At 42.3% G+C, this 27,724-nt stretch overlaps 1 protein-coding gene across 1 annotated transcript in view; it reads left to right on the forward strand.

The window, feature by feature from the left end:
• Window positions 1-27,724, forward strand: part of kcnh3 (potassium voltage-gated channel, subfamily H (eag-related), member 3) — a 617,557-nt gene that overhangs the window by 186,726 nt on the left and 403,107 nt on the right. Inside the window, exon 2 of the mRNA XM_067987818.1 lies at window positions 18,099-18,332. Coding sequence (XP_067843919.1) covers window positions 18,099-18,332 — 234 coding nt within the window. The remainder of the gene's footprint in view (window positions 1-18,098; window positions 18,333-27,724) is intronic.

Below are 27,724 nucleotides of genomic sequence, written 5' to 3' on the forward strand. Positions count from 1 at the left end.
GAAGTGTGAAATGATACATTTTGGTAGGAAGGATGAGGAGAGGCAATGTAAACGAAATGGTACAATTTTAAAGGGAATGCAGGAACAGAGAGACCTGGGGTTGCACATACACAAATCTTTGACGGTGGCAGGACAAGTTGAGAAGGCCGTTAAAGCCCAGGATCCCATGTGCTTTTTTATTAATGGAGGGGTAAGAGTACAAAAGCAAGGAAGTTATGCTTTATAAAACACTAGTTAGGCCTCAGCTGGAATACCGTGTTCAATTCTGGGCACCACACTTTAGGAAAGTTGTCAAGGCCTTAGAGAGGGTGCAGAAAAGATTTACTAGAATGGTACCAGGGATGAGGACTTTAGTTTGTGGAGAGGTTGGAGAAGCTAAGGTTGTTCTCCTTTTAAAACAGAGAAGATTCGGGGGAGATTTGATAGAAGCATTCAAAATCATAAACAGTTTTGATAGAGTAAATAAGGAGAAACAGTTTCCAGTGGCAGAAGGATCGGTAACCAAACATTTAGGGTGATTGACATAAGCGCCAGAGGCAACATGAGGAAACATTTTACGCAGTGAGTTGTAATGATCTGGAATGCACTGCCTGAAAGGGTGGTGGAAGCAGATTCAATAGTAACTTTCAAAAGGGAATTAGATAAATATTTGAAGGGGAAAAACATTTGCAGGGCTATGGGGAAAGAGCAAGGGAATGGGACTCATTGGACAGCTTTTTCAAAGAGCAGGCACGATGGGCCGAATGGCCTCCTCCTGTGCTGTACCGACTGTGATAATATGAATAAGGCAACAGTGCTAAGAATAGCCTTTTCAAACTTCCAGGTCCATGAAATCAAAGCAGGACAAACCAGCAAATAGGACTGAGTTGCCTGAGCTTCAAGGGTTGGATTACCAGGGCTTGGGGGACACAGATGTCAATCCCTGGTTCGAAACACTGTTAGAAGCTAGGGCAAGAGAATTCGAATAGTAAGGGCACGAGGCTCAGTGGACAAAATGGCCTTTTCTTGACCCTGACTTTTCTTGTTCTTAATGATCTTAATTGTGAATTTGAACAGCGACACATGCCAGGTCTTGCACTGCATAATTGTTTCAGTGATGTTTGCTGGTACTCTGAAGTCCACCCCCACAATTGGGACGGACTCAAGGGAACAGCAGCCTTGCACATTGTGAAACTCAGCACAGGTCTGTGATGTAAACGTCGGATAAAACACTACCTTCTGACAATGAAGAGATGAAAGTGAGTGATGCCCCACAGTCTATCCATTCATAAAGCTCTGTGGATTTCCTAATATCACTGCGTGGTTTTCAATGTGACATTGGCTCCATGAAATAAAATATTTGAAGTGTGCCATCATCACTTGCAATATAAAGTGAACTCCATTCTGTGAAGGTCAGATATTTGGATGCAAATGGATTCAGAGAATGAAATGCGTTCAAATGTTTGAAGCAAGACGACAAATTACAAAGGCTCGAGTTGAGTTGTATCTTATAGTCTGGTGGTCCTAAAATGCCATCACGCTACGGAATACCTGTACCTTTTTAGCATTCTGTTGCTATTTGCATTTCAAAGGGCTCCAATACAATTTTGTTCCAAAGATTGTGCAGCATGTAAAATGTTTTGCATTTATATTGCATCTTTCACAATCTCAGGACAATTTGCACACAGCAAGGTCTCACAAACAGCAATGAGATAATGATCAGATCATCTGTTTTAGGTTGAGGGATAAATGTTAGCCAGGACACTGGTGAAAACTCCCCTGCTCCTCTTTAAACAATGCCATGGGATCTTTTACATCCGCCTAAGAAGGCAGATGGGACCTTGGTTTAACGTATAATCTGAAAGATGGCACCTCCGACAGTGCAGCACTCCCTCAGTACTGCACTGGAGTGTCAGCCTAGATTTTGTGCTCAAGTCTCTAGAGTTCCAAGTATCTAAACACTAGTCTTTTGGGCAGAGTCCTGCAAAAACCTGATTACTGCGCAAAGCCACGCCTGTTGTTTTAATGTTTGAGGTTCCCTCAGTCCAGTGTAAGAACATTCATTATAACCATTAGTAGATGAGATAAAGCCAGTTTGTGACGTTTTGACTCAGCTGTTGCATTGTAGTAGTGTAAGCTTTTACCAGGCCTTAATGCCCGCTCTCTCATCTGGTTGAGTTGCCTTTGGTCTGCTTGCTAACATACACGATTAATTTTTATTCATATTAGTAAAGTAACCATTTTGTGCTGTGTTTAATACTGCCAATGCATGGTACTGATTCAGCCTGTCTGGGAGCTGTTCTGAGGCAATAAAGCAGAACTAACGAGATTCAAGTGCTATTCCGGTGCATTTTCAGGGTGATTGAGCTTTAAAGCCTTTTGTGAACAGCGCTGTCCTTTTTTTTAATTGGCATAGATTTCTCAGTGATTTAATAAAGTAATGCCACTAATATGAACCTGTTATGACCACATATTGTCGCAACCTAACTCCGATATGTAGTCGATTGGACAGCTGCAATGGAGCAGGCTATTTACCTCATGTACAGGACCAAAGGCATAAAAACATGCTTTGTTTTGGCAAGATCTGACTATCCTTCATGATAACACACCCTGAGGTGTGTGTTCTAATAAGCATACAGGTGTCTTGTTAATGCTTTATAATTTAAACACTGACATTACCCTCATTTGCGTCTGGCTGGCATACGAGTACTGCTTCGTCCTTCTTTACCCCCACCATTGCACCAGATCCTTGTAATAACATTGACCTGGTGCCGAAACAGTTTGCAGCACTTATCTAGATAAAATTAGGGACCTATTCTGACTTCTATACAATGGAAAATGAATCTGTGTGGACATTGGGTTAAGACAGGATCAGGCCTATGGTTCAATAGCTGGCTGATGCTCACTGGGCTCATAGATGGAAGAATTGTCACTTCAGCAAGGGACTGGGGGCAGCTGGGGCCCATGAAACTGTGCCCAGCAGCAGTCAATGCCTTCATGAGGAGGGAGACTTTTTAAAATATAAAAACCGGCAGGGCACATTGCTCAAAATAGGATTATTAAAAATAAACCAATTCATGTAAAAGTTTAGGGCAAACCAATTAAATGAATAGTGGTTATTTAGAAGATTTTAAATGAGTGCCTGTGTGTAAATGCACAAAGCGTGGTAAATAAGGTTGGTGAGCTGCAGGCGCAAATAACCACATGAGAATATGATGTTGTGATGATAACGGAGACCTGGCTCAAAAAAGGGCAGGATTGGGTATTAAATATTCCTGGATACAAGGTGTTCAGGAAAGACAGGGAAGGAAAGAAAGGGGGGTGGGGGGGTTGGTGGCAGTATTGATTTAAGGAGAATATTGTAGTGCTGGAGAGAGAGGATGTCCTTGTGGGGTCAAGAACAGCCTCCATTTTACAGCACCAGGTTATAGTCCAACAGTTTTATTTGAAAATCACAAGCTTTCGGAGATTATCTCCTTGGTCTGGTGTTGTAAGATTCCTTACATTTGTCCACCCCAGTCCATCACCGGCATCTCCACATCAAGGATCCATTTGGTTAGAGTTAAGAAACAATAGAGATGCCATTACACTACTGGGTGTATTCTATAGGCCACCAATTAATGTGAAGGATATAGAGGAGCAAATCTGCAGGGAAATTACAGAGAGGTGCAAGAACTATAGAGTAGTGATATTGGGGGACTTCAACTATCCGAATATAGAATGGAATAGTAATAGTGTAAAGGGCAAAGAGGGGGAGGAATTTTTGAAGTGTGTTCAGGAAAACTTTTTTGATCATTAAGTTTCCGGCCCAACAAGGAAGCCGTCATTGCTGGATTTAGTTCCGGGGAATGAAGTGGATCAAGTGTCAGTGGGGGAACATTTAGTGAACAGTGATCATAATATCATAAAGTTTAGTTTAATTATGGGAAAGGACAAGGAGCAATCTAGAGTGAAAATACTTAATTGGAGGAGGCCCAATTTCAGTGGGATGAGAACGGATCTGGCCCGGGTAAATTGGAATCAAAGATTGGAAGGCAAAACTGTAATCAAACAATGGGCGGCCTTTAAAGAGGAGATGGTTCGGGTACAGTCGAGATACATTCCCATGAGGGGGAAAGATAGGGCAACCAAAGCCAGAGCTCCCTGGATGATGAAAGAGATAGAGAGTAAGATGAAGCAGAAAAAGGGGGCTTATGACAGATGTCAGATGGATAATATAAGAGAGAAATAGGCAGAATATAGAAAGTACAGAGGGGAAGTGAAAAAGGAAATAAGAGGAGCAAAGAGAGAGTATGAGAATAGACTGGCAGCCAACATAAAAGAGAATCCAAAAGTCTTCTATAGGCATATAAATAGTAAATGGGAAGTAAGAGGAGGGGTGGAGACAATTGGGGACCAAAAAGGAGATCCACTCATAGTGGTAGAGGGCATGGCTAAGGTACTAAATGAGTACTTTGCATCTGTCTTTACCATGGAAGAAGATGCTGCCTAAGTGACAGTAAAAGAGGAGGTAGCTGAGATACTGGATGGGCTAAAAATTGATAAAGATGAGGTACTAGAAAGGCTGGCTGTACTTAAAGTAGATAAGTCACCCGGTCCGGATGGGATGCATCCTAGCTTGCTGAGGGAAGTAAGGGTGGAAATTGCAGAAGTGCTGGCCATAATCTTCCAAACCTCCATAGATACGGGGGTGGTGCCAGAGGACTGGAGAATTGCAAATGTTACACCCTTGTTCAAAAAATGGTGTAAGGATAAACTCGGCAACTACAGGCCAGTCAGTTTAATCTCGGTGGTGGGGAAGCTTTTAGAAACGATAATCCGGAACAAAATTAATAGTCACTTGGACAAGTGTGGATTAAGAAAAGAAAGCCAGCACGGATTTGTTAAAGGCAAATCGTGTTTAACTAAGTTGAGTTTTTTCATGAGATAAGAGAGGGCTGATGACGGCAATGCAGTTGATGTTGTGTTTATCGACTTTCAAAAGGCATTTGATAAAGTGTATTTTCTGCAAAATTGAAGCCCATGGAATAAAAGAGGTAGTGGCTGCATGGATACAAAGTTGGCTATGTGATAGGATACAGAGTAGTGGTGAACGGTTGTTTTTCAGACTGGGGGAAAGTATGCAGCGGCGTTCCCCAGGGGTCGGTGCTGGGACCACCGCTTTTCTTGATATATATTAATAACTTGGACTTGGGTGTACAGGGCACAATTTCAAAATTTGCAGATGACACAAAACATGGAAGGGTAGTAAACAGTGAGGAGGATAGTGATAGACTTCAAGAAGACAAAGACAGACTGGTGAAATGGGCGGACACATGGCAGATAAAATTTAACGCAGAGAAGTGTGAAGTGATACATTCTGGCAGGAAGAATGAGGAGAGGCAATATAAACTAAACTGATACAATTCTAAAGGGGAACAGGAACAGAGAGACCTGGGGGTATATGTGCACAAATCTTTGAAGATGGTAGGACAGGTTGAGAAAGCGGTTAAAGCATATGGGATCCTGGGCTTTATAAATAGAGGCATAGAGTACAAAAGCAAGGAAGTTATGATGAGCCTTTATAAAACACTGGTTCGGCCACAAGTTGAGTACTGTGTCCAATTCTGGGTACCGCACTTTAGGAAGGATGTGAAGGCCTTAGAGAGATTTACTAGAATGATTCCAGGGATGAGGGTCTTCAGTATGTGGATAGACTGGAGAAGCTGGTGTTGTTCTCCTTCAAATCTCCTCTCAACCTTCTGTTTTATCAAGTTGTTCAAAATCATGAATGGGTTTAGATAAAGTAAATAAAGAGAAACTGTTCCATTGGCCGAAGGGTTAAGAACCAGAGGACTCCGATTTAAGATTTGATTGGCCAAAGAACCAAAGGCGACACGAGGAAAACCTTTTTTAGGCAGCGAGTAATTATGATCTGGAATGTGCTGCCTTCAAGGGTGGTGGAAGCAGTTTCAGTCATGGCTTTGAGAAAGGAATTGGATAAATACTTGAAGGGAAAACATTTGCAGGGCTATGGGGAAAGAGCGGGGGAATGGGGCTAATTGGATTGTTTTTACAAAGAGCTGGCACAGGCTCGATGGGCTGAATGATTCAATGATTCAGGAAAATCAGATGTAAGGAGGTTTGCAATTTTTTCAATACAGTTAATCAAGTTCCTTCTTCGCACAAATTACTTGCATTAAATAAGCTCAATAGCATGAATTCATTGAATTACAAGGAGGTTGACCTAATTGTCACTTTCACATCCTGGTACGTGCCAATCTTGAAAACTAGCAAAAGCTGACCAACTTCAAAAAAAGAACAGCTCAAAACAGCCTTGAATTTAGGCCTGAAGCCAAGCAGTTCACAAGATAATTACAGATGAGAAAGGCCCTTCGGCCCATCTTAGTTCATTCATCCAGAAAGACCCCTCCCCCCCCCCCCAACACACACACATTATAACATCTAATTGTTATTAACTGGTTGCAGGTTTTTTGCCTCTGCTCTATCTGAGTCTGGTAAACGTGTTTGATTTTTGAAGAATTTGCTGCTATCAGTCTGTAAATTACCTTTTAATAGTGTGAACCAAGGTCCCTTTGTTGTATTGCCACAATTTAATTTAAATTACTATTCCAGATTTACTTTTTCTACACCCTTAACAATCGTTTATATATCTCTGTAAAATCACTTCTCAGATGCCCCCTTTCTAGGTTGAAAAGCCCAATTTTCTCCACTCTTCCTAAGAACTCAGACTCATAACTCTAGGTGCCTCCTGCTCCGTCTCTCTGCACCGCACCCAGCACTCGAACTGCAGTATTGAAGGTGCGATGTGACCAGAGCACTAGTTTGGTCACTACCTTTATTCTACTGTTTTGAATATGTGTAAATGAGGGGCTTAACGCTTGTTTCAGGCCCCTTTGCAGAAATTGGATATCGCAGAACGAGACTTGCCTTCGAGCCATTGCCAACGAAGCCAGTGGCCCAATATTCACTTTCTTCAAATGGGCGAGCTGCCTCTGGAGGTGCGACAGGTGCCAGTGGCTCATCCAATTAATATTAATGAGGCTCAAGGCCCAGTTCCAGGCCGGCCTTGGATCTCCCAGTCCTGATGCACATTGTGGCCACTTTGCAGCCTTTGTATCCAAAAACAGATGCCACCGAATTTCCTCAGTCGGATGTTCAACTCCAATAACTTGACCTCCGCCTAACATGTGGAAACTGTGTTGGTACTGGCACCTCTTTGCTTTTCAAACTCAAACTTCTGACAGTTTAGCAGTTTGGTTCAAGCTAACTAAATGCCCTCGCTTTATGGTCTTGTCTTTAATATTTACAATTGTCAATGCGGTAGGATAAGCGATAATCTTCTCTTTCATTAAGTTCACCAACACAAAGTCTGACTCATTTTCATCTAATCTATTTTTTGAAGGAATAAATTAGTGCTAAGCATAACAACAGTCCATTACCACTTTCTATCAATATTACATGGCTTTATACTCGTGTTTACTTTTTTGTTAAAATTAATAAAGGCACAAATGTTGGTTTAATCCAAAGTACAAGAAGGAAAACCACTTCCATAACAAATTACAGCCCAGATTTGTTAAGTGGTTTGCACTATCATTGAGTGGGAGAAGAGTCGCAATGGATATATCTCAGCTTACTGCTTCTATTAAAAGATTAAATACATTACTTTTTTGCATTACAGATTTTTTTTTTGTCCTTCTAATTTTCTCCACTCATCTCCTGAAGACAATGACCAACACTGTGATGGAAGGGTTGATTTCCCCGATTGGGTGCTGCTGGCACAGAATGGCACTCGTAGGAAGTACTGGTCGGGAAATCATGGGCCTGCACTGCCTGATTTTTCATCCTTTCAAATTAATGGATGGAAAATCGGGGGTTGTGGCCCCACAATTCCCTGACCAGTGCTCCCTGCGATTGCCTGCTCCAGGGGTGCCCAGTTGGTGAATGGTTCCACAGGTCTCAACAGCCTTCCACCACATTGCCCAAATGGCCACTCTTCATGTTTGAGCCTGGACATTTACTTAAACAGGCTGTTCACTGTAAAACGAGATCCTATCCTCGCCTGATGTTCACATGTGCACACTTTCCAGCAAGGTCATTATGTACAGCAAACCTATGGCTGATTTTCCGTTTCTCTTTTTTTTTTCTCCCCCCTAGGCAGGCGTTCTGAGGTCAATTTTAGTTTCTACTACAGCCTCTGCAGCTGAGATCTGCTAACTTGTCATAGTCCAGGGATCAGACCTGGGACCTTCCTATTTTGTATGGTTCAGTTAAACACTGGACAGTGAATTTAACAACTAAGCCATCGGGGAATTCCCCAACCCCTTTAGTGATGTAATAAACATTTTATTTTTTACCTATAAAGATCAATGTCAGCCATTTTGATCATCTTTGTCATTCTTCCTTTAAAAAAGGTAAAAATTATGAATGTATTACGTCACAGTTCACACAATGTGATTGAGTCATGGCCAAATTAGTGATTATAATTGTTAGCTTGATTGATAATTGTGTGTCACATGAGTAAGGCCAATGTTGTGATCAATGGTAGTTGTTTTATATGTGGTACAATAAGGACTTCTAACTAGAAACTCTTGATTTAATGACCATAAATTCTCTTTGGCAAGGGGAAAGTACCTCTGAAAGGTCATTTTTGGAGTGGAAAATTGTCTATCTATGAGGAACTAATTCTTATTTCCTTAGTGACAAAACCATCTCTTAGAATTTTTGATGTAGAATTTCCATTCACCATTGCCTAAAGAGGATGATAGCCTATTTAATTTAAATAGACAACTGCTGGCATTAAAATAACACCGATTGGAAGATCCAAGATATTTTGGATCCCTTGGTGTATGACGGTGGATCTGTCTTTTTATTATATTGAGCTGGGACTTGCAATCTTCCCACTCCTTCATACCAATCCGTGATCCTATGGGATTAAGTTTAATTATGCTACAGTGTGGTTCACATAGTCCATTTCTCCGCTGCATCTGGATCTTATAGTGACCTCCAACTTCCTCCGGACTTGAGCCCATCATTTCTATTTCCCCATTTTTCTTCTTTTCTCTTATCCCTCCTAGGCCCCTCTCTTCTGTCATCATGCCTCCTTTCATTTCTCTCCTCCCCTGGTACTCTGTTTTCTCCAACCCTTCAGCACTCCTTGACCTTCCTACTCTCCTTCTGCCGTCCCAGGCTTGACTCCTTCTTAGATAAACCTACAGCTTCCCTCTGTGTGCCTTTCTTGGCATCCTCCGAAGGGCCCATCGAGGCACTCGTCGCTGTCTCCTTAAAAGCAGCAACCCCAACTGATACATCCTACTCTCACCAACCTTTCTGCCCAGCATGCCCGCTGAGGGTATTCTTGTCAATCTCCTTCCTATCCCACTCACTCCTCCCAGCGCTGATCCTGTGGACTCTGCCAGCAGATCAGCTATCACCACCCCTCTCCGCATCTCCCTCCAGAATGTCCGTTCGTATGGGAACAAACCTTTGCCATCCATGAGCTTATTGTGGATGGTTGCATCGACATCATGGCCTTGATGGAAACCTGGCTGATGGGTGATGACACCTTCCCCCTTAATGAAGCCTCCCCGCCTGGGTATACCTTCTACCACTTACCCCGTCCAAATCGCCATGGTGGTGGTATGGCCCTTATCACCAAATCACACACTGGTCTGTCCCCCTACTCCTCTGGCATCTTCTCCTCCTTTTGTGCATCTCCCCTTGTTCTACCGCTCTCACCTCTCCTTTAACATCCTCATTCCCTATCGCCCACGCCAAGTTTCTCACCGAGATATCTTCACTGCTTTCCTCCCTCAGCCTCTGCACCAAGCAACTTCTCATCCTCGGTAATTTCAACCTCCATCTCAACTCATCATGCCCTCTCTCCTCTGAGTTCACTGCCTGCCTACCCTCCCTTAATCTCTTCCTCATATCAACTCCCCTACCATATTCAGGGCCATCCCCTCGACCTTGCCATCTCACTTGGCCCCTCTATTCCCACCGTGTCAATCACAGATAAGGCCATCTCTGATCACTTCCTTGTATTCCTCTCCACCCACATACCCCTTCCCCCTCCCAACTCCACTTCCTCTGTGTCCGCCCCAGAATAAACTCTTCCCCCAAGTCACTTCCAACGGCACTTTCAAATTCCCAACTGTCTAGCCTTTGGCCCTCCATTCACCACGACATTTCTGCAGCTACCGATCTGCTGAATCACGTCCTCACCTCCACCTTTGATGCCCTTTTCCCCATTAAAATCATTACTCTCACCCTGGTCGTTCCCCAAGTACGGCCCTCTTCTCCGCTCCCTTAAGTCTAAAGGACGCAGACTTGAACGTTTATGGAGGACAACTGGAATGCAAAGATAACCCTCTGCTTCTCTTCTCCACTACAAACCATCTTCTTACACCCCTCTCCCCTGCCCCCTCCACCCTCACCTCCAACAAATGCGAGGAGCATTTCCTGAGCTCTAGCCCTGAGCTCGCATTCTTCTCTAGTTTCTCTCCTTTTTCCCCTCATGCCCTCTCCGAGCTCATCTTGTCCATGAAACCCACCTCCTGCTCTCTCAACCGTTTTTTCCACTAAACTGCTGACCACCCAACTTCCCTTCCTGGCCCCCATGTTAGCTGATATTGTTAGCAGTTCCCTCTCCTCAGGTACTGTTGCCCTCCCCCTCCAACACCTCTGCTCTGTCATCCAGCTGGGGGAGAATGCCCTTGCCTGGTTCCATTCTTATCTATCCAGTCGTAGCCAAAGTATCACCTGCAATGGCTTTTTATTCCCGCTCCCGCACTATTAACTCTGGAGTCCCCCAAAGATCTATCTTTGGCCCCCTCCTATTTCTCATCGCCTCGCAATCTCTCGCTCCTCCTTTTAAGATGCTCCTTACAACCTACCTCTGTGACCAAGTCACCTGTGCTAACATCTCCTTATGTGGTTTGGTGTCAAATTTTGTTTGCTAGCGCTCCTGTGAAGCGCTCTGGGACGTTTTACTTCATTAAAAGCACTACATAAATATAAGTTCAGTGCTAACTGTGACTCAAATACTGGTCCTGGTTGTTAATGAACCTAATTACATTGGAATACTAGAATAGACATCCAGACCCAGGAAGAATGCTAATCTCCACAGAACGTAATGGGAGTTAGCTGAATATGGGCCAGTGTTACAAGGCATTTAAAAAATATATATATAATTCTCAGGATGTGGGCGTCACTGGTAAGGCCACATTTATTGCCCATTTCTTGTTTACCTTGAGAAGGTAGTGGAGGGACACCTTGAATCACTGCAGTCCATGTGGTGAAGGTACTCCCACAATGCTATTAGATAGGCAGTTCCAGGATTTTGACCCAGCGACGATGGAGGAATGGCAATATATGTCCAAATCAGGATGGTGTGTGGCTTACAGGAGAACTTGGAGGTGATGGTGTTCCCATGCACCTACTGCCCTTGTCCTTCTAGGTGGTGGAGGTCACGAGTTTAGGAGGTGCTACCAAAGCAGCTTTGACGAGTTGCTGCAGTGCATCCTGTAGATAATAATATGCTGGTGGTGAAGTTTTTTTTTTGTTCATGGGATGTGGGCGTCACTGGCGAGGCCAGCATTTATTGCCCATCCCTAATTGCCCTTGAGAAGGTGGTGGTGAGCCGCCTTCTTGAACCGCTGCAGTCCGTGTGGTGAAGGTTCTCCCACAGTGTTGTTAGGAAGGGAGTTCCAGGATTTTGACCCAGCGACGATGAAGGAACGGCAATATATTTCCAAGTCGGGATGATGTGTGACTTGGAGGGGAACGTGCAGGCGGTGTTGTTCCTATGTGCCTGCTGCCCTTGTCATTCTACGTGGTAGAAGCCACGGGTTTTGGAAATGCTGTCAAAGGAGCCTTGGCGAGTTACTGCAGTGCATACTGTTGATGGTACACACTGCAGCCATGGTGGTGAAGGGAGTGAATGTTTAGGGTGATGGATGGGGTGCCAATCAAGCGGGCTACTTTGTCCTGGATGGTGTCGAGCTTCTTGAGTGTTGTTGGAGCTGCACTCATCCAGGCAAGTGGAGAGTATTCCACCACACTCCTGACTTGTGCCTTGTAGATGGTGGAAAGGCTTTGGGGAGTCAGGAGGTGAGTCACTCGCCACAGAATACCCAGCCTTTTACTTGCTCTAGTGGCTATGGCATATATGTAACTGTTCCAGTTGAGTTTCTGGTCTATGGTAACATACATGTTGATGGGGGAACTCTGCAATGATAATGCCATTGAATGCCATGGGGAGATGGTTAGGCTGTCTTGTTGGAGATGGTCATTGTCTGGCACTTGTGTGGCGAGAATGTTACTGGCCACTTATCAGCCCAAGCCTGGATGTAGTCCAGGTCATGCTGCTTGTGGGAATGAACCACTTCATAATCTGAGGAATTGTGAATGGATTTGAACACTGTGCAATCATCAGCAATCAGCCCTTTATTATCAGATGTCTATTTATAGGCTTTTTGTTGATAAAGCACTGAAACAAATGGGACTAAGGAAGCTCATAATGAGTCTTCACAAGTTAATGGATGGGTCCCTGCAAAGGGCACGTGTAGCACTGGAAAAAGATGTTAGTACAATAGAGGTAAGAGCTCTGGTCTACAGTGGCAACACTTCTGAAGTTTTTCAGAACTTCGCTTCATACTTTATAATGGAGGGATGGTCTATATCTCTTGAACATAGGAATATCTTTGTATGTAAAGCAGATATTGTAAATGGGAATATATTTTGAAAACTGTCATTATGAGGAAATCCCGTTCTCATTTAATGGCAGGTATTTATCCCACTTGTGTGTATTGTCTTTTAAATAGGTTATTGGCACCGGCCATTAGGGATGATGCAATGTGTAGAGCGGCCAATGTCAGGGAAAGGTTAGGAGCAAATTTTAGATAAATTGAAGAGTTCATTTTGGTGGAATGGTAGATGAATGATTTTACTAAATCGGGTTTAACACAAGCTGTTGCTAAATTTATTCATGTTTACTTGTGTGGTATCACATTAGTCCTGTCCCCACTTGGCATAAAACGGTTTATAGGTGTGCTTTACCTGTTACTGATATTGTGGTACAGTGCAAAAACACTCATCTTCTCTGTTATTGACAAAATAAGCTAATGATTTAATTTCTTGTATTTGAATCTATAATTGCTTTCATTAACACAACATATGATTCCCACACCAAGATAATTTGAATCCAATTACACAATTATTTAGTGTGCAGAGAGTGATCTGAAGGCTGAATGAGATTTACTGAATGGGTTAATGATTCTCCTTTCAGCAGGAGGTTAGTTAGCATGGAATGTTGTGCCTTTCATGGAGATGTATAGAAGTTCCTTTCTGCAGCGATAATGAGCAAACGTGGTTGTACTGTACACACATTAAGCCACCCGAATCATTGTGCTGCAGCTTCAGAAAGGAATTCCGACTATTCATTATTTTAATGAGATCCTCCCATAGAAAATGAGAATTGCAGCAAGAACCAAAGAGAATTTCAGAGGGAATAATCAGAGTATGTTTTCTATCTAATGCCAATATTTTCTGATAATTTATAGAAATTGTTTAGCATTCATTTAATCGAATCTTTTAACATTTGTAAAACTAAAATGAGCTTCTTATTAGAAAGTGGATTTTTATTTTAGCTGTTTGTGTACAGGCAGAATTAGGAGCCATTTTCAAAATGATTTTTTTGGGGGGTTTCTCTAATACTGACTATAGCTGTGTCAAAAATCTCAATCGGAATTTTTTTTAAAATTCTGTTTCCACCCCAATTTTAATGTCTTCTCAATAAACAGTGCTGAATGGTTTGGTGTCAGGTACAGTTTCCCTTTAAAAATGATCTCAATATCTTTTAGGCCAGCTATTACTGTCATTCTTTTGAAGATCTTCATTATAATCCTGCTACTGAAGCAGAATAACGTTCAACATTACCCCGGGTATATGAAAATAAGAGTAGATTGAGGAGAAGATGTAATTATGTGCTGAAGAATGGCCTTTCAGTGCTTTAATCTGTCCTCAGTGTGGGGGAGGAGAGGCTGGGAAACACCTGTCCAATGCATTTATTCTTTGACTGTAATTTGTTTATGAAAAGGATGCCATATTGCACTTCCCAGTTCTGCTTCCGAATAAGGAATTTGGGGCTTTCAATATTGGTTAGCAATGAAACAGGTTTTACAACATAATTAGGAGAATAAAATTAACTGTACTTGAGCACATAATCTAGGCTGACACCAGTGCAGTACTGAGGTGTGCCATCTTTCAGATGAGACATTAGACTGAGGTTCCCTCTGACCTCTCAAGTGGACATAAAAAATCCCATGGCACTATTCAAAGAAGAGTAAGGGAGTTCTCCCCAGTATCCTGGCCAACATTTATCCCTCAACCAGCACCTAAAAACAGATGATCTGGTCACTTATTTCATTGCTGTTTGTGGGATCTTACTATGCGCAAATTGGCTGCCAAATTTCCTACATTACAACAGTGACTACACTGCAAAAGTACTTAATTGGCTTGAAAGCATTTTGGGACATCCTGAGGTCATGAAAGGCACTACGTAAATGCAAGTCTTTCTTTCTTTCACAAATGACTTGATGCAGTGTTGTCATTTTGACTCAAGGATTTATTCCCTAACCCTTGGAAATAAACCAAACTTTTTTCAGCTTTTTATTATTGACTTATTGCTATTTGATCAATAGATGGGAGGGGATACTGTTTGGGAAAACTTTTGGTAGAGTAAAGAGTAGGAGCATATGCAATCTGAATTTTTATTCTTCATTAAACTGTTTCTTTATTTGGTCAGAGTAAAATTAAAGGATCTCATTTCACTCTTCCCTGATCAGAGAAGATTGGAAGCTATAGGTACATCAGTCCAAAGGAGATTAAACCAGTCTCCTTTGTTCAGGTTAAAATCTCGTCAGACCACTGCATAATGTTGTCGAACCACAACTGACATCCTCTTTGCCTCTTTCTCCCGGGCTGTTTGTCAAAAATAGTGCATGTAAGCTCTCCACCACTGCCATCAACTGCTTAACTAAGTAAGACATTTTTGCCTTCATTACTGTCCCCAGCAACGCCAACTTCATAGTCTACTCTTGAATCTTTGGGCAATTCTGTAAAAACTGTGATGTTCCTTTTTGCAGATGATAATATGTTGCTGGTAGGCTCACCTAGGGTTCCAATAAGCTCAGCTCATCATTTTGAAGAATGGGTTAACCAGTGGGATATAGTGTTGGTGCCCCCAAGTGCCATATAATGCATGACTCAAGAAGGGATCTCAAAAGATACTGATTGGAAGACACAAGGGACATCTGTCCTAACTGTTGATTGATATCAGTGTCCAAACAATTCTCCTTCATGGCTCAGAAGTCCTAGGCAAACTGACTTCCTTTGGTGCATGTGTGAGATACAGAACCAAGCTGTGAGATTTGTGGCTACGACAACAATGTTTGCACTATCACCAGGAAATCGCCTGACACAAATACAGGTAAACGTACTTCATGTGTATATCTATTCAACAAACATCTCCCACCATTCAGTAACCAAGGAAATAAAGCACTCTCAATGATCAAAAAACACCCAGACACTGCTTTTCATCTTATTTTACCAATAAACACACAAAACAGTTAAGGTACATATGCATACGCCGTGCAAATATAATATTGGGATCACAGGCCCAACGACCCTGACTATTACTCATTTTTTATTTATGAATCAGAAATGCAATTAACCACATCAGGATTCCCAATCAGCCGCATGTGGCTGGTGGCTAGCATATTGGACTATCCCGCTCTAGATATCCCGACAAGTCAATATCCTAATGAATATGGTGGTCCTGTCAGTGCTAGTAATCTGCACGATTACAGGTGATTAAACTCCAGCAGTACACCTGTGCCCATGATGGGGTCCCTAAGCCTTGGCCCTCGCCAACCTGTACCTCAACTCTCCGGATCAAGGGAAGTAGGGTGTGCCACTATAGAAAGAGAATGTGCACAGAGTAAACAGAAACTCTAGAGGTGTGGATTTCTCAGTAGCTTGATCTGGGGACTCTTAAATCTGGTAATGGGTTTCTGTACATGTCAGACAGCCAACTAACACAAAAAAGAATCTTTGGTGGATCTAACTGTCCAGGGTACCTTTAAGGACCTGACAGTAGCACCAGATTTCAAATACGCTAATCCTCAACTCATTACTAACCTACTTTGTCCAGCTCTCTGAAGGATGATCTTACTACAGCTATTCCACTGACTGAATGTTTTAACTTTACAATGTGCAAAACACACATTTTAAATAATAGAATGGAAAATGAACTACAGCTTCCCTGATAACTTGATGGTTAAAACACTGCATGGTGTGGCCCAGAGCATTACAGACTAGGAAGTTCTCAAACTCGGTCCCCAGTCTGTTCTGAGTTAGTTGATTTCAGCTGGGCTGATGATTAGGTACTAAAAATAGCTAGTCTGGGGAAACAAGAAGACAGGCTTCCCACCACAGATCTCTCTCAAGTGAGCCCTGCTGGAGAAGACTGGATCGCACCAGGTTGTGATATCCTCCATGGTCACTGTCTAGCTCTACACATGTACAGGGTCAACTTGACCGAGCTAGTGGAGAGCTTTCAGTGTCAGTTAAATTGTATCGAGCTTGAGTCAGAGCCATCAGGGGAGGAGAGGAAGGGAGGAAATATGTACAAAAGGTAACAACTGTTAACATTGTGTCACTAACTGCACTATGATTTTTGGAAAAGGACCAGTATCTCCAAGTCCAAAGGGTTCAAATCAGATCAAGGTTTGTTAATTTGTGAATTAGTTCCAAGTGCTCCTATTTGAATATTCAGCACTGAGCTTGCCCCTGATGATAACCTCTGTTTTCTATCACTGGGCCTGTCTCCAAATACTTTCTGGCTGATGCATCCTGCTGACGACAAATAGATGGGTGATTTATTGAAAGGTGTTTTAATATAAAATAATTTTAAAAAGGAGGTCTTTAAAATGAAGGAGTATGTTTGCTTTTACTGAATTGTACATGTTTAAAGCAGAGAAACATATACATTTGTCATTATTGGCAAGTCGCATGATTGTGACGTTTTTCCTTGAACTGGAAATTTCTGGCCTGACAATGCTGAGCAGGCAGCAATGAAATAAAAGAATTATTCGAGCTTTTCTACTTAACCATTCACTGGGTCTTCCTCGGATATAGTTATAATCCACAGAGTTGAGATTTTTTTTTTTTTTTATTCATTCACGGGATGTGGGCATCGCTGGCAAGGCCGGCATTTATTGCCCATCAATGTTAAAAATCTTCAAAAATTTGTTTTCTTTTCGATCACTCGATCTCCAATTGCATGACTACCTATCACCACATGACAAGATAATTACTGATAAAGCCACTATCCTATCACAATTCATCCATCCAGAAAGAGCCTAATGTTCCTCCATTGTAGCATCCAATTATTTCTTAAATAATTCCCGGGTTTTCACCTCCACTCCTCTACCTAGAAGTTTATCACATATGTTCAGTACTCTTGTTAAAAAAAAATCATGAAATTGCCTTTTACTGTGTCCCTTTGTTCGACTACTGCAATTTAAAATAATATTCCAGATTTACTACTTCCATTTCCTTTAACAATCTTGTATACCTCTTATAAAATCTCCTCTTAGTCTCCTCCATTTTAGGCTCAAAAGTCCCAGTTTCTCCAGTCTTTTCTCCTAACTTCATATGGATTCTCTCTTAACAAACCCCCTGTGCACTGCAATACATTAATGACACTTTTTTAAAAATCTTGCATAAAATCCAAGTTTTCCTATATATGCACATTACATATCACTCTGAACAAGAAGAATCTATTTTAAATGCCTGCTTTGTAATCATCAATATGTCTATTCTGTAATTCGACATGGAGTTCTGAAACTTGCCAGCATTCCTCTTCCCAGCAATATGACTCCTTAAATAATAAAGCCAGATGGGGTACAATAATTTAACAAGTGAGGTCTAAGAAAAATGCTTCTAATATTCATCACCTTAATATTTCTGTGGGTTGTTTTCCTTAAACATTTTATTATAGGGGGTCACATTTTGAATAAGACAGACAAAACTATACATTTTTTTCAATTCAACAGACAGCAACTTTGTTCTGGGAAACGCTCAGGTACTGAACCTGTATCCAATAGTGTACTGCTCCGATGGATTCTGCGACCTGACTGGCTATGCCCGAGCTGAACTCATGCAGAAGAGCTGTGCTTGTAAGTTTCTCTATGGAGCAGAAACGAATGAGGCCATGAAAATCCAGATCCAGAAAGCGCTAGATGAGAAGCGCGAGTTCAAGACTGAGTTGATCTTCTATAAGAAGAGTGGTGAGTAGACCAAATCACATTCTTTTTTCAATAAGCTCGCTGTTTTTACTTTAAAATATATTTTCTGTCCTTCTCCAAGTTCCCTTTATGCTCTTCCCCTTCTCCCCCCATCTGTCACCTACGTATCATTCCACACTGACACAAAGAGTTGGCAAGCAAGGGACTGACTCATTGATTATTTTTATCCCCACTTTCCCTGTTTTGAAGTGCCAGACTGCCACACAACATGTCACCTTGGTGCAGCTGAAATGACCAGCTTAATGGGCAGAGAATCATTTGTTTGGACTCCCATCCTGCCTCACTGTGGCAAAACACATTGGCATTTCAATGCGCTCCACCACTGGAGTCTTAAACAAGTACATGTGAAAATGTAGGAAAGTTTAGAGTACGAGAGGCCATCCTATCCATGTTCTACTTCAATCCTGATTTTTAAAGTCACCAGTCTGGCCGGCTATCTGAGCTGTCTGCTCTCAAGCCACCTCTGTTGTTACAAGTAAAGTCAATTTAAAGAAGCATTTGGCCTTCCATTCCTTTCCCTAAATGTATGTTCACATTCCTCTGTGCCCTCTAGTGTCAGAAAAGTTACAGTGACCCTATCCTTGTTTTAATGCATTTGAGGAAGATTCATTTAATGCATTTGAGGAAGATCCAAAACCCTGTCCTACTTTACCATCCAGTATCTTATCCCAAGAGACTGTAAGAGCAGAATGTTTAGCTTTTTGGATGAAAATCCCAAAGGAAGTCAAAGTTGCTGTTGGATCATACAAAGGAGTTAGAGATGACTGACTGTTCCTGTTTTATTGCTTTTTATATTTAGATATGTCTGCATTAATTCACAGATAGTTTGTCTTGGTATCATACATGCGAACTGTCGAGTGTTTCAATGTATCCACCTATTGGTATAGTACTAGACAAATCAGCTTTTGTTCAATAACAACTTACATTTCTAAGGTGCAATTCATGTAACAGAAAGACTTCCCGGAGTGCTTTGCAGTGGAGTGAACAAAAGAAGGTGAGAAGGGCTGGGTTATTGACAGCACTTTAGGATAGTTTTGAAAGTAGGAAGAGAGGTGGCAAAGCAAGGGTGTTGGGGAGGGAGTTCTAGAAGGTGGGGGCAGTATCTGAGAGAACAGCTGCCAATGGTGGAGCGAAGGTAATTGGAAATGAGGAGGAAGCCAATGTAGGAGAAGAAGATCGTCGTGCAGGAGATTGCTGAGGTTGGGCAGGGCAACACCACGGAGGGATTTAAAGGCAGGGACAAGTTGATTAGCTGGAGCACAAGTACAGAAGTGATGGATGTACAGATAAGGATGTGGGCTGCAGCATTCTGTATGAATTGTAATAGAAGCAAGAAAAATGTTAGAGAAATTGAATCTGGAGGGGATTGAGGCATTGAACAGCATTGCAGCAAGAGATAGGGGCAGAGATGGACAATGTGTCAGAGCTGGAAGAAGGTGGTCTTGGTACAGATCATATTGCAGGAGGGGTGGGTGCTTGGGAAAAGGATCGAGATGGATCGATCAGGTAGAGCAGCATACCAAGATTCAGTATTTTTTGGCTTAGCCTGAGGTGGCAGCCAGAGAGGTTAGTGTGGTCAAGGGGTTAACCAAAGAGGATGATTTCAGTTTTACCAACATTAAGCTGAAGGAATTGAAGTTCTCAGTAACAGATCAGTTGTTGCAACAAATTAAATGACTTGGTGGAACTAGAGGCTATCGGAACCAGTTTGGGTTGAGGACAGGACTGAAAGTTTTCAGAACCAATTGATCAGATGTTATTTCTCCCACTGTTGGTTGCAATCAAATCAAGGGCAGAAAGGTTTTAAGATGAGATGATTTCTGAGAGTTGCAGTTATTTAGTACTTGTCCCCAAAGTAATTACATTTAACAAAAAAGCTGCTAAAGTGCAGTTTTAAAAAACTTTTCATTTTCTGAGATACCGAGGCTGTTGTCATATGTGAAATTTATTTTCTTCACGATTGGTTGTAGTTGTTCTTTCGAGATAAGTAGGATGTTCCCCCAGTGTGAATTCATGAACTGACTTTACTTGAGCATTCCTGTAATTCCACTTGTGGAAATGCCAGGACATGGGAATAAAATAAGGAGTGGGGTTAGAATGATGAGTTTGACCTAATTTTTACACTAAATTCCACTGAGAGTCCTCAATTTAATATTCGACTACAGTGTAATACTATGATGTCTAATGCAGATAGTTAGCCTATTTGAGGGTGTATTATAGAGCTCTGTTTTGTTTTGTAGCTTTAAATGTTGTTCACGAGTTTGTGGTGATATTTGGATACTAAGTGAATCAAGGGATGTGAGGATAGGGCAGGAAAGTGAAGCTGAGGTAGAAGTTCAGCCATGATCTTATTGAATGACGGAGCAGGCTCGAGGGGCTGTATGGCCTACTCCTTCTCCTATTTCTTATGTTCTTATGTCCCTTTGTTACTGCACTGTCCATTTGGAGAAGTGACTGTAATAATCAACAAGAGTATAATAGATTGCAAACCCCAGGCTGGACTCTGGTTTACCTGAGAGCAGCGAAATCTAGCTCCTCATACTTGTTCCTGCAAACCACATTTGTGTGAGCCAGTCAGACAGGAAAGGATGCACTTACTTCATGCTGACTTATTCAATCAGATGATTATTATTGGTATGGTCATGTAGCAGCAAAGAGGTCTGATGGTTTTTTTTACAGTTTTAAGCTGGGTACTGGATTGAAGGGTTAGTCCTTTTGAAGGTGGAAGAAGTTAAGGCAAAGGTGACTTGTTAAGCAGAAGAGAAGGCTTCAATGATCAGTTGTGCTCTGATGCCCTTTTACCAGTCACTGAGCAGTTCTCTGAGCAACTGTCATTGTGACACTCCCCTCCTTGTAGTTCTGCTTCCAAAGCAGCTCTGGACACCTCTTCAGGAATGTCCACATCCATGTCTTTTGGGATGGTGAAGTTGTGCAGGGTAGAGCAGGCTGCCATGAGCTGGAGCATGCTGCAGTGCAAATCTCAACCTGCCAAGGCTGCAAAAATGTTCCTTTAAGACTCTGATTATCCTCTTGATGACCACTCTGCTAAAGGCATTTACCTTGTTGCAGCACTCCTCTGCTGCTGTTTGGGCCACTGTCAGTGGAAATCATTACTCATGGGAACAGGGGGTATGCCTCAGCACCTTTTTTGATTTTGTTTTTCTTCGGAGCACAACTGACCATTGAAGTCTTCTCTTCTGTTTAACTAATCATCACTGCCTTAACTTCTCCCTCCTTCAAAAGACCAATCCTGTACCCAGCTTAGAACCTGATTGAATCAGCATGAAGTAAGTGCACCCTTTCCTGTCTGACCGGCTCACACAAACGTGGTTTGCAGGAACAAGTATGAGGAGCTGAATTTCACTGCTCTCAGGTAAACCAGAGTCCAGTCTCGGGTTTGCAATCTATTATACTTCTTGTTGATTTATTAATGTCACTTCTCCAATATGAACAGCTGAGTGAGCTATGATTTATAGTCCCTTGCCCTTTATCTGTGTCACTCCAGCTGCCACTCTTGTTTTAAGTGTTGGAAGCTCCAGTTAATCAAGGTCACCTGATCAAACAGGTGGCACAGTTACTGACTCCACATCAAATGGTAATCGGTTAAAGTGACTCAAACTCATGTGTCTCAGATGGATGAGTTGGTCCAACTTGGCAACTAGATGGAGCACTCTGTAAAAATGTGGCCTTCCATTTTGGATGGCAAAAGGGAGAATCTGTCAACGATTACCTTGCACCACTTGAACTGTAGATCCAGTCAGCTGGCTACAGACTGGCACTGATGGTGAGAATGGGGATTTTGTGGTCTGAGCTCATGGATAGCCTGCAAGGAAAGCAACATCCTTAAAATGAATACTTCAACAAAATGTCACTGGGCCATATTTGTACAGGACTCAAAACGTTTGATGCTTTGATGCTAAAGGACTGGACATTTAGCAGTAGAAATTCGTCCACATTCGATTTTGGGCAGGAAGGCAACGATGCAGCCACAACACGCTACCGATTTGGGCAGCCCAATATTGGGCCTCACCTAAATAACCTGGATGAGCTACCAGTGCCTGTCGCACTTTCACAGACCAAATTTCGGGCGGGCTGCTTGCCTCACCAGCAGCAACTTCAGGTAAGTGCGGGTGAGGGAAGGAGAGCAGCTGGGGCAGGGCGAGGTTTGGAAATGGGGGTGGCGATTGCGGCCGGCAGGAGTTCACATCAAAATTTCAAAAAAAAATTTTCACTAATCTTAGTGGAGGTGGCCACTAGCTCAATTGCATGCACACCAACAAAACAGCAGGCTTGCTCCTTCTTGGGGCAGCCTGATTTCCCAGAGGTGTCCTAAAATAGGTAGAAGACCCGTCATTAGCATATATGAGTAATGCCTGTTTTCGGCCACCCCACATGCCTGAAAAATGGCTCAACCCAGTTTAGGGTTGGACGTCATTCAGGCATCCTTTGGTTGCAGGACGTGATCCGTGAACCTGGCCCTCATTGTGCCCGTTTTATGCCCGTAAAATGGGCCCAACAAAGTCCAATTTCTACCGTCTCTGCAAAACATGATCATCAATCCCAGCAGGAAAATACAAATGGACAGCTTTCTGTTTTGAAAGAAATGATCCAACCGTGGCTAATTAGAGAAGTTAAGGATAGTATTTGATTTTAAAAAAGAGGCTTACAATGTTGCCAAAAAGAGAAGCAAGCCTGAGGATTGGGAGGGTTTTAGAAATCAGCAAAGGATGACCAAGAAATTGATAGAGGGAGAAAATTGAATTTGAGAGTAAACTTGCAAGAAATATAAAAACAAATTGTAAGAGCTTCTACAAGTATGTAAAAAGGAAGAGATTAGTGAAAGTAAATGTGGGTCCCTTAGAGGCAGAGACACGAGAAATTATAATGGGGAATAAGGAAATGGCAGAGATGTTAAACGAATATTTTGTATCTGTCTTCACAGTCGAAGACACAAAAAGAACCTCAAATAGTGGGGAACCAAGGGTCTAATGAGAGCGAGGAACTTAAAGTAATTAATATTAGTAAAGAAAAAGTACTGGAGAAATGAATGGGACCAAAAGTCGACAAATCCCCTGGACCTGATGCCTACATCCTTGGGTTTTAAAAGAGGTGGCTGAGAGATAGTGGATGCAAAGGTTTTGATCTTCCAGAATTCCCTAGACTCTGAAACAGTCCCCATGGTTTGGAAGGTAGCAAATGTAACCCCGCTATTCAAGAAAGGAAGGACAGAGAAAACAGGGAATTATGGGCCAGTTAGCCTGACATCAGTAGTAGAGAAAATTCTAGAATCTATTATTAAGGCGGTGGTAACAGGGCACTTAGGAAATAATAATATGATTAGGCAGAGTGAACTCTGTTTTATGAAAGGGAAATTGTGTTTGACAAATCTATTAGTGTTTTTTGAGGGTGAGACTAGCGGGGTAGATAAGGGGATCCAGTGGATGTCGTATATTTGGATTTTCAAAAGGCATTCGACAGAAGAGGTTGTTACAAGATTAGGGCTCATGGTATTGGGGGTAATATACTAGCATGGATTGAGGATTGTTTAACGGACAGAAAACGGAGAGTAGAAATAAACAGGTCATTTTCAGGTTGGCAGGCTGTAACTAGTGGGGTGCCGCAAGGATCAGTGCTCAGGCCTCCGCTGTTTACAATATATATCAATGATTTGGATACATTACACTCTGTCCCCTCATCTAAGTTTGCTGACGACACAAAGCTAGGTGGGAAAGTAAGCTGTGAGGAGGCTGCAAAGGGATGTAGACAGGTTAAGTGAATGGGCAAGAAGGTGGCAGATGGAGTATAACGTGGGGAAATGTGAAATTATCCACTTTAGTAGGAAGAATAGAAAAGCAGAATATTTTTTAAAAGGTGAGAGACTAAGAAATATTGGTATTCAGAAGGATTTGGGTGTCCTTGTGCATTAATCAGAAACTTAACATGCAGGTACAGCAAGCAATTAGGAAGGCAAATGGTATGTTAGCCTTTATTGCAAGGGGATTGGTGTATAAGAGTAAGGAGGTCTTGCTGCAATTATATAGGGCTCTGGTGAGCCCACCCCTGGAGTGCTGTGTACAGTTTTAGTCTCCTTACCTAAGGAAGGATTTACTTGCGTTAGAGGGGGTGCAACGAAGGTTCACTAGATTGATTCCTGGGATGAGAGGGTTGTCCTATGAGTAGAGATTGTGTAGAATGGGCCTATATTCTCTGGAGTTTAGAAGAATGAGAGGTGATCTCATTGAAACGCCTAAAATTCTTAGTGCTTGACAGGGTAGATGCTGAGAGGTTGTTTCCCCTTGCTGGAGAATCTAGAACTACCGGTCATAGTCTCAAGATAAGGGGTGGACCATTTAGGACCGAGATGAGAAATTTCTTCACTCAGAGGGTTGTGAATCTTTGGAATTCTCTACCGCAGAGGGCTGTGGTTGCTCAGTTGTTGAGTATATTCAAGACTGAGATCGATAGATATTTGGATAAGGAAAACAAGGGCTATGGGGATAGGGCGGGAAAGTGGAGTTGAGGTAGAAGATCAGCCATAATCTTTTGAAGGGCGGAACAGGCTCGAGGCTATGGCCTACTCCTGCTCCTATTTCTTATGTTGTTAAACCAAAGCCACTAAATGTTGACTGTTAGAAAAGAAAGACCATTTATATAGTGCATTAACAAATCTCTCAAGATGTCTCAAAGTGCTTCACATCCAATGAATTATTTTTTGACGTGCATTCACTGTAATGGTATTGCAGCTGACGAGGCTTTTGTGCACTGTATTGGACAATATTGTATTTTCACAGTGACCCAGCTTTATTGCTAACTCTCCCAAGTGAATCTTAGGAACGAAGGGCTGAAAAATGTATTTTAGTTTCTCTGTGCCATGTAGAATTAAGCAATATTGAAAGAAAATATATTTATTAAAGAGTTGGTTGGTTAAGTTAAATGATGGAGTTTGGAGCCCATTCCACCAATTGCACAAAGTAATAACCCCCCACAAAAAAATATTCGAAATGATTGTTCAGAAATACTGTCCTATATTCCAAATCTTTTCTCCAGTTGCAGCCCCTGCACAATGAGATGGCACGGAGGGGGGAAATACTCTTCAGAATTTTAGCAAAAAAAAATGTTCAATGGAAATCCTGTTTTGTAATCTGCTTTTTACGCTTAAAATTGGCGGGAGCAATTTTAGTCCTTTAGACATGCTCAAGGTTTGTTGATGTTGCTTGAGGGACACACATTGGGAATACAATCTCACCCAATGGTTAACCTGAGGTTTGGCTCAGCCCACTAAATCTAAATAGTGGAACAATGTGGCTGTGACATCATAGACCCGAAGTGCACAATACATGACACCAAGCAACTTTCTAATGCTAATCCCACAGGAAGATGACACCTGACCAGCAGCTTCCTTTCTATAGTTCAAACCCATCTATTATTGCTGTCAGGTGAGCCATTGGCCTTGCTGTTAATTGGGAGGCAGGAAGGGTGGATGGGAGCCTGGTAGCAAACGATAAACTCGGCAAGACTGGGGATGTGGAGGCCCTGCCGATCTTAACAGCAGGGAGGAGGCCGAAGGTTTTCTTGTGAGGCCCAAAGGAGCACTCCTGGCCCATAAGGACACCTGAAATATAACTTTAAAACTTACCTTCTGGGCCTGTTCTGGCCCAGGATCTGGCTCCCGACAGGTTCGCCTGATGGGGGAGTCAATGCTCGGACCTCTGGTTGAAATTGCAGATCGAATCCTGATGACATAATTGGACCCAATCTGCATATTTAAAGTAGCACTCCACTTCCTTCCTGCAAGTGTCCTGCTCGCCTGCTCAAAAGGGCAGTAAATCGGATCGGAGGGGGTAAGTGGCTCGCATTAATTTAACTGCCCCCCTGCCCAGTTTCTGCCAGATGGGGGCAGTTCAGATAGAGGCCATTGTGCCAGAAATCTAGCTGAGATTTTAACCTGGTTTTCTTGGGTCTGATTCTCTTGTTCATTCTGAAGGGTCTGTCATAAGGTGATAAGCTTAAAGATGCAATATCCTCATGGGAAAAAGAAGTTTACCATAAAGGCACTTTTTAAATGTGTCTCCAAACACATGATGTGAAGATGTTAATCACATCAAATCATCAGCATGTGACTTACTTGCCAAGTTATTATGATAAAAATGGGATGTGGAATTTCTCTCTTCCCCTACAAAAGAAATTGCTGAAAACATTTTCATTAAGACAGTGCCGCTTTAAGACTGGCTCACCTGTTCTTTCAATTACTTTTCATTTAGTAGTTCCAAAAGCACAAATTCAAATAACCTTGGTTACCCAGACTGGCTGAATGCTGTGTTTGTCTTTGAACGTTCTCAAACATGCAGTTAGGAGTATTAATCATTGATGATGTCTGGTTGTGACTAGACAACCATGCTGTGTCTTACTATAATACACCGATTAATGGGAAGCATCGCCTTTTCAAGTATTGCTTCTTTCTAAGCACCACTATTGTCAACCGCCTGGACTAATGAATGGCGCCCCAGGCACTGTTGGCATTGAAATCCGAATGATAAGAATGGTTTAAGGACATTAAAGATGGCACTTATTTTGAAACAATTTATCTGAAAGTCAAGTGGTGACCTTTCTTAAATATTTTAATAACTCAACATGCTGGGACAGCAGCAGGATCAAATGCAGCAACGATGTAACTGAAAAGTCACCCGTTGAAATCTAAAAGATTAGCCAGAGCAGCCTAGACTTTAAAATGCTTCCATAATTTACTCTGCACTGTGTGTCTTCCCAGTACTCCTTACAATGCTCACGTAATGAGCTGAAAGGACTGCTGTCGCCTTGATTAGGAGACTATAGGCAGGGACAGTGCACTGCAAAAGCTCCAATTTAACACTACCATATGGGTTACTTGAGTAATAGGTGACGCTCGCACAGTAGCAGGACCTGCATCAGCTACAGTGCAAACACTGGCAATGCAATTTCACATTCTTGTCTTACTACTTTGTTTTTTCGATAAACGTGATTCATTTTTAGTAGGAGACAGAATTTGTGATGCAATTACATAATTTGCACTCTGATCTTTTAAAATTCTCATTCTTGTTTTCAAATCCCTCCATGGCCTTGCCCCTCCTTATATCTGTAACCTCCTCCAGCCCTACAGTCCTCTGAGATTTCTGCCCTCCTCCAATTCTGGCCTCTTGCGCATCCCCGATTTTCTTCGTTGCACCATTGGCGGCTGAGCCTTCGGCTGCCTAGGCCCTAAGCTCTGGAATTCCCTCCCTAAACCCCTCCGCCTCTCTACCTCTTGTTAAAGGCGCTATATAAATGTAAGTTGTTGATCTCTTTATGAACCTGCTATATCTATCTTAGGAGGCCGTATACTAGATCACGATCCCTTG

The sequence above is a fragment of the Heptranchias perlo genome, chromosome 7 (assembly GCF_035084215.1).
Source record: "Heptranchias perlo isolate sHepPer1 chromosome 7, sHepPer1.hap1, whole genome shotgun sequence".
Lineage (NCBI taxonomy): Eukaryota > Metazoa > Chordata > Chondrichthyes > Hexanchiformes > Hexanchidae > Heptranchias > Heptranchias perlo.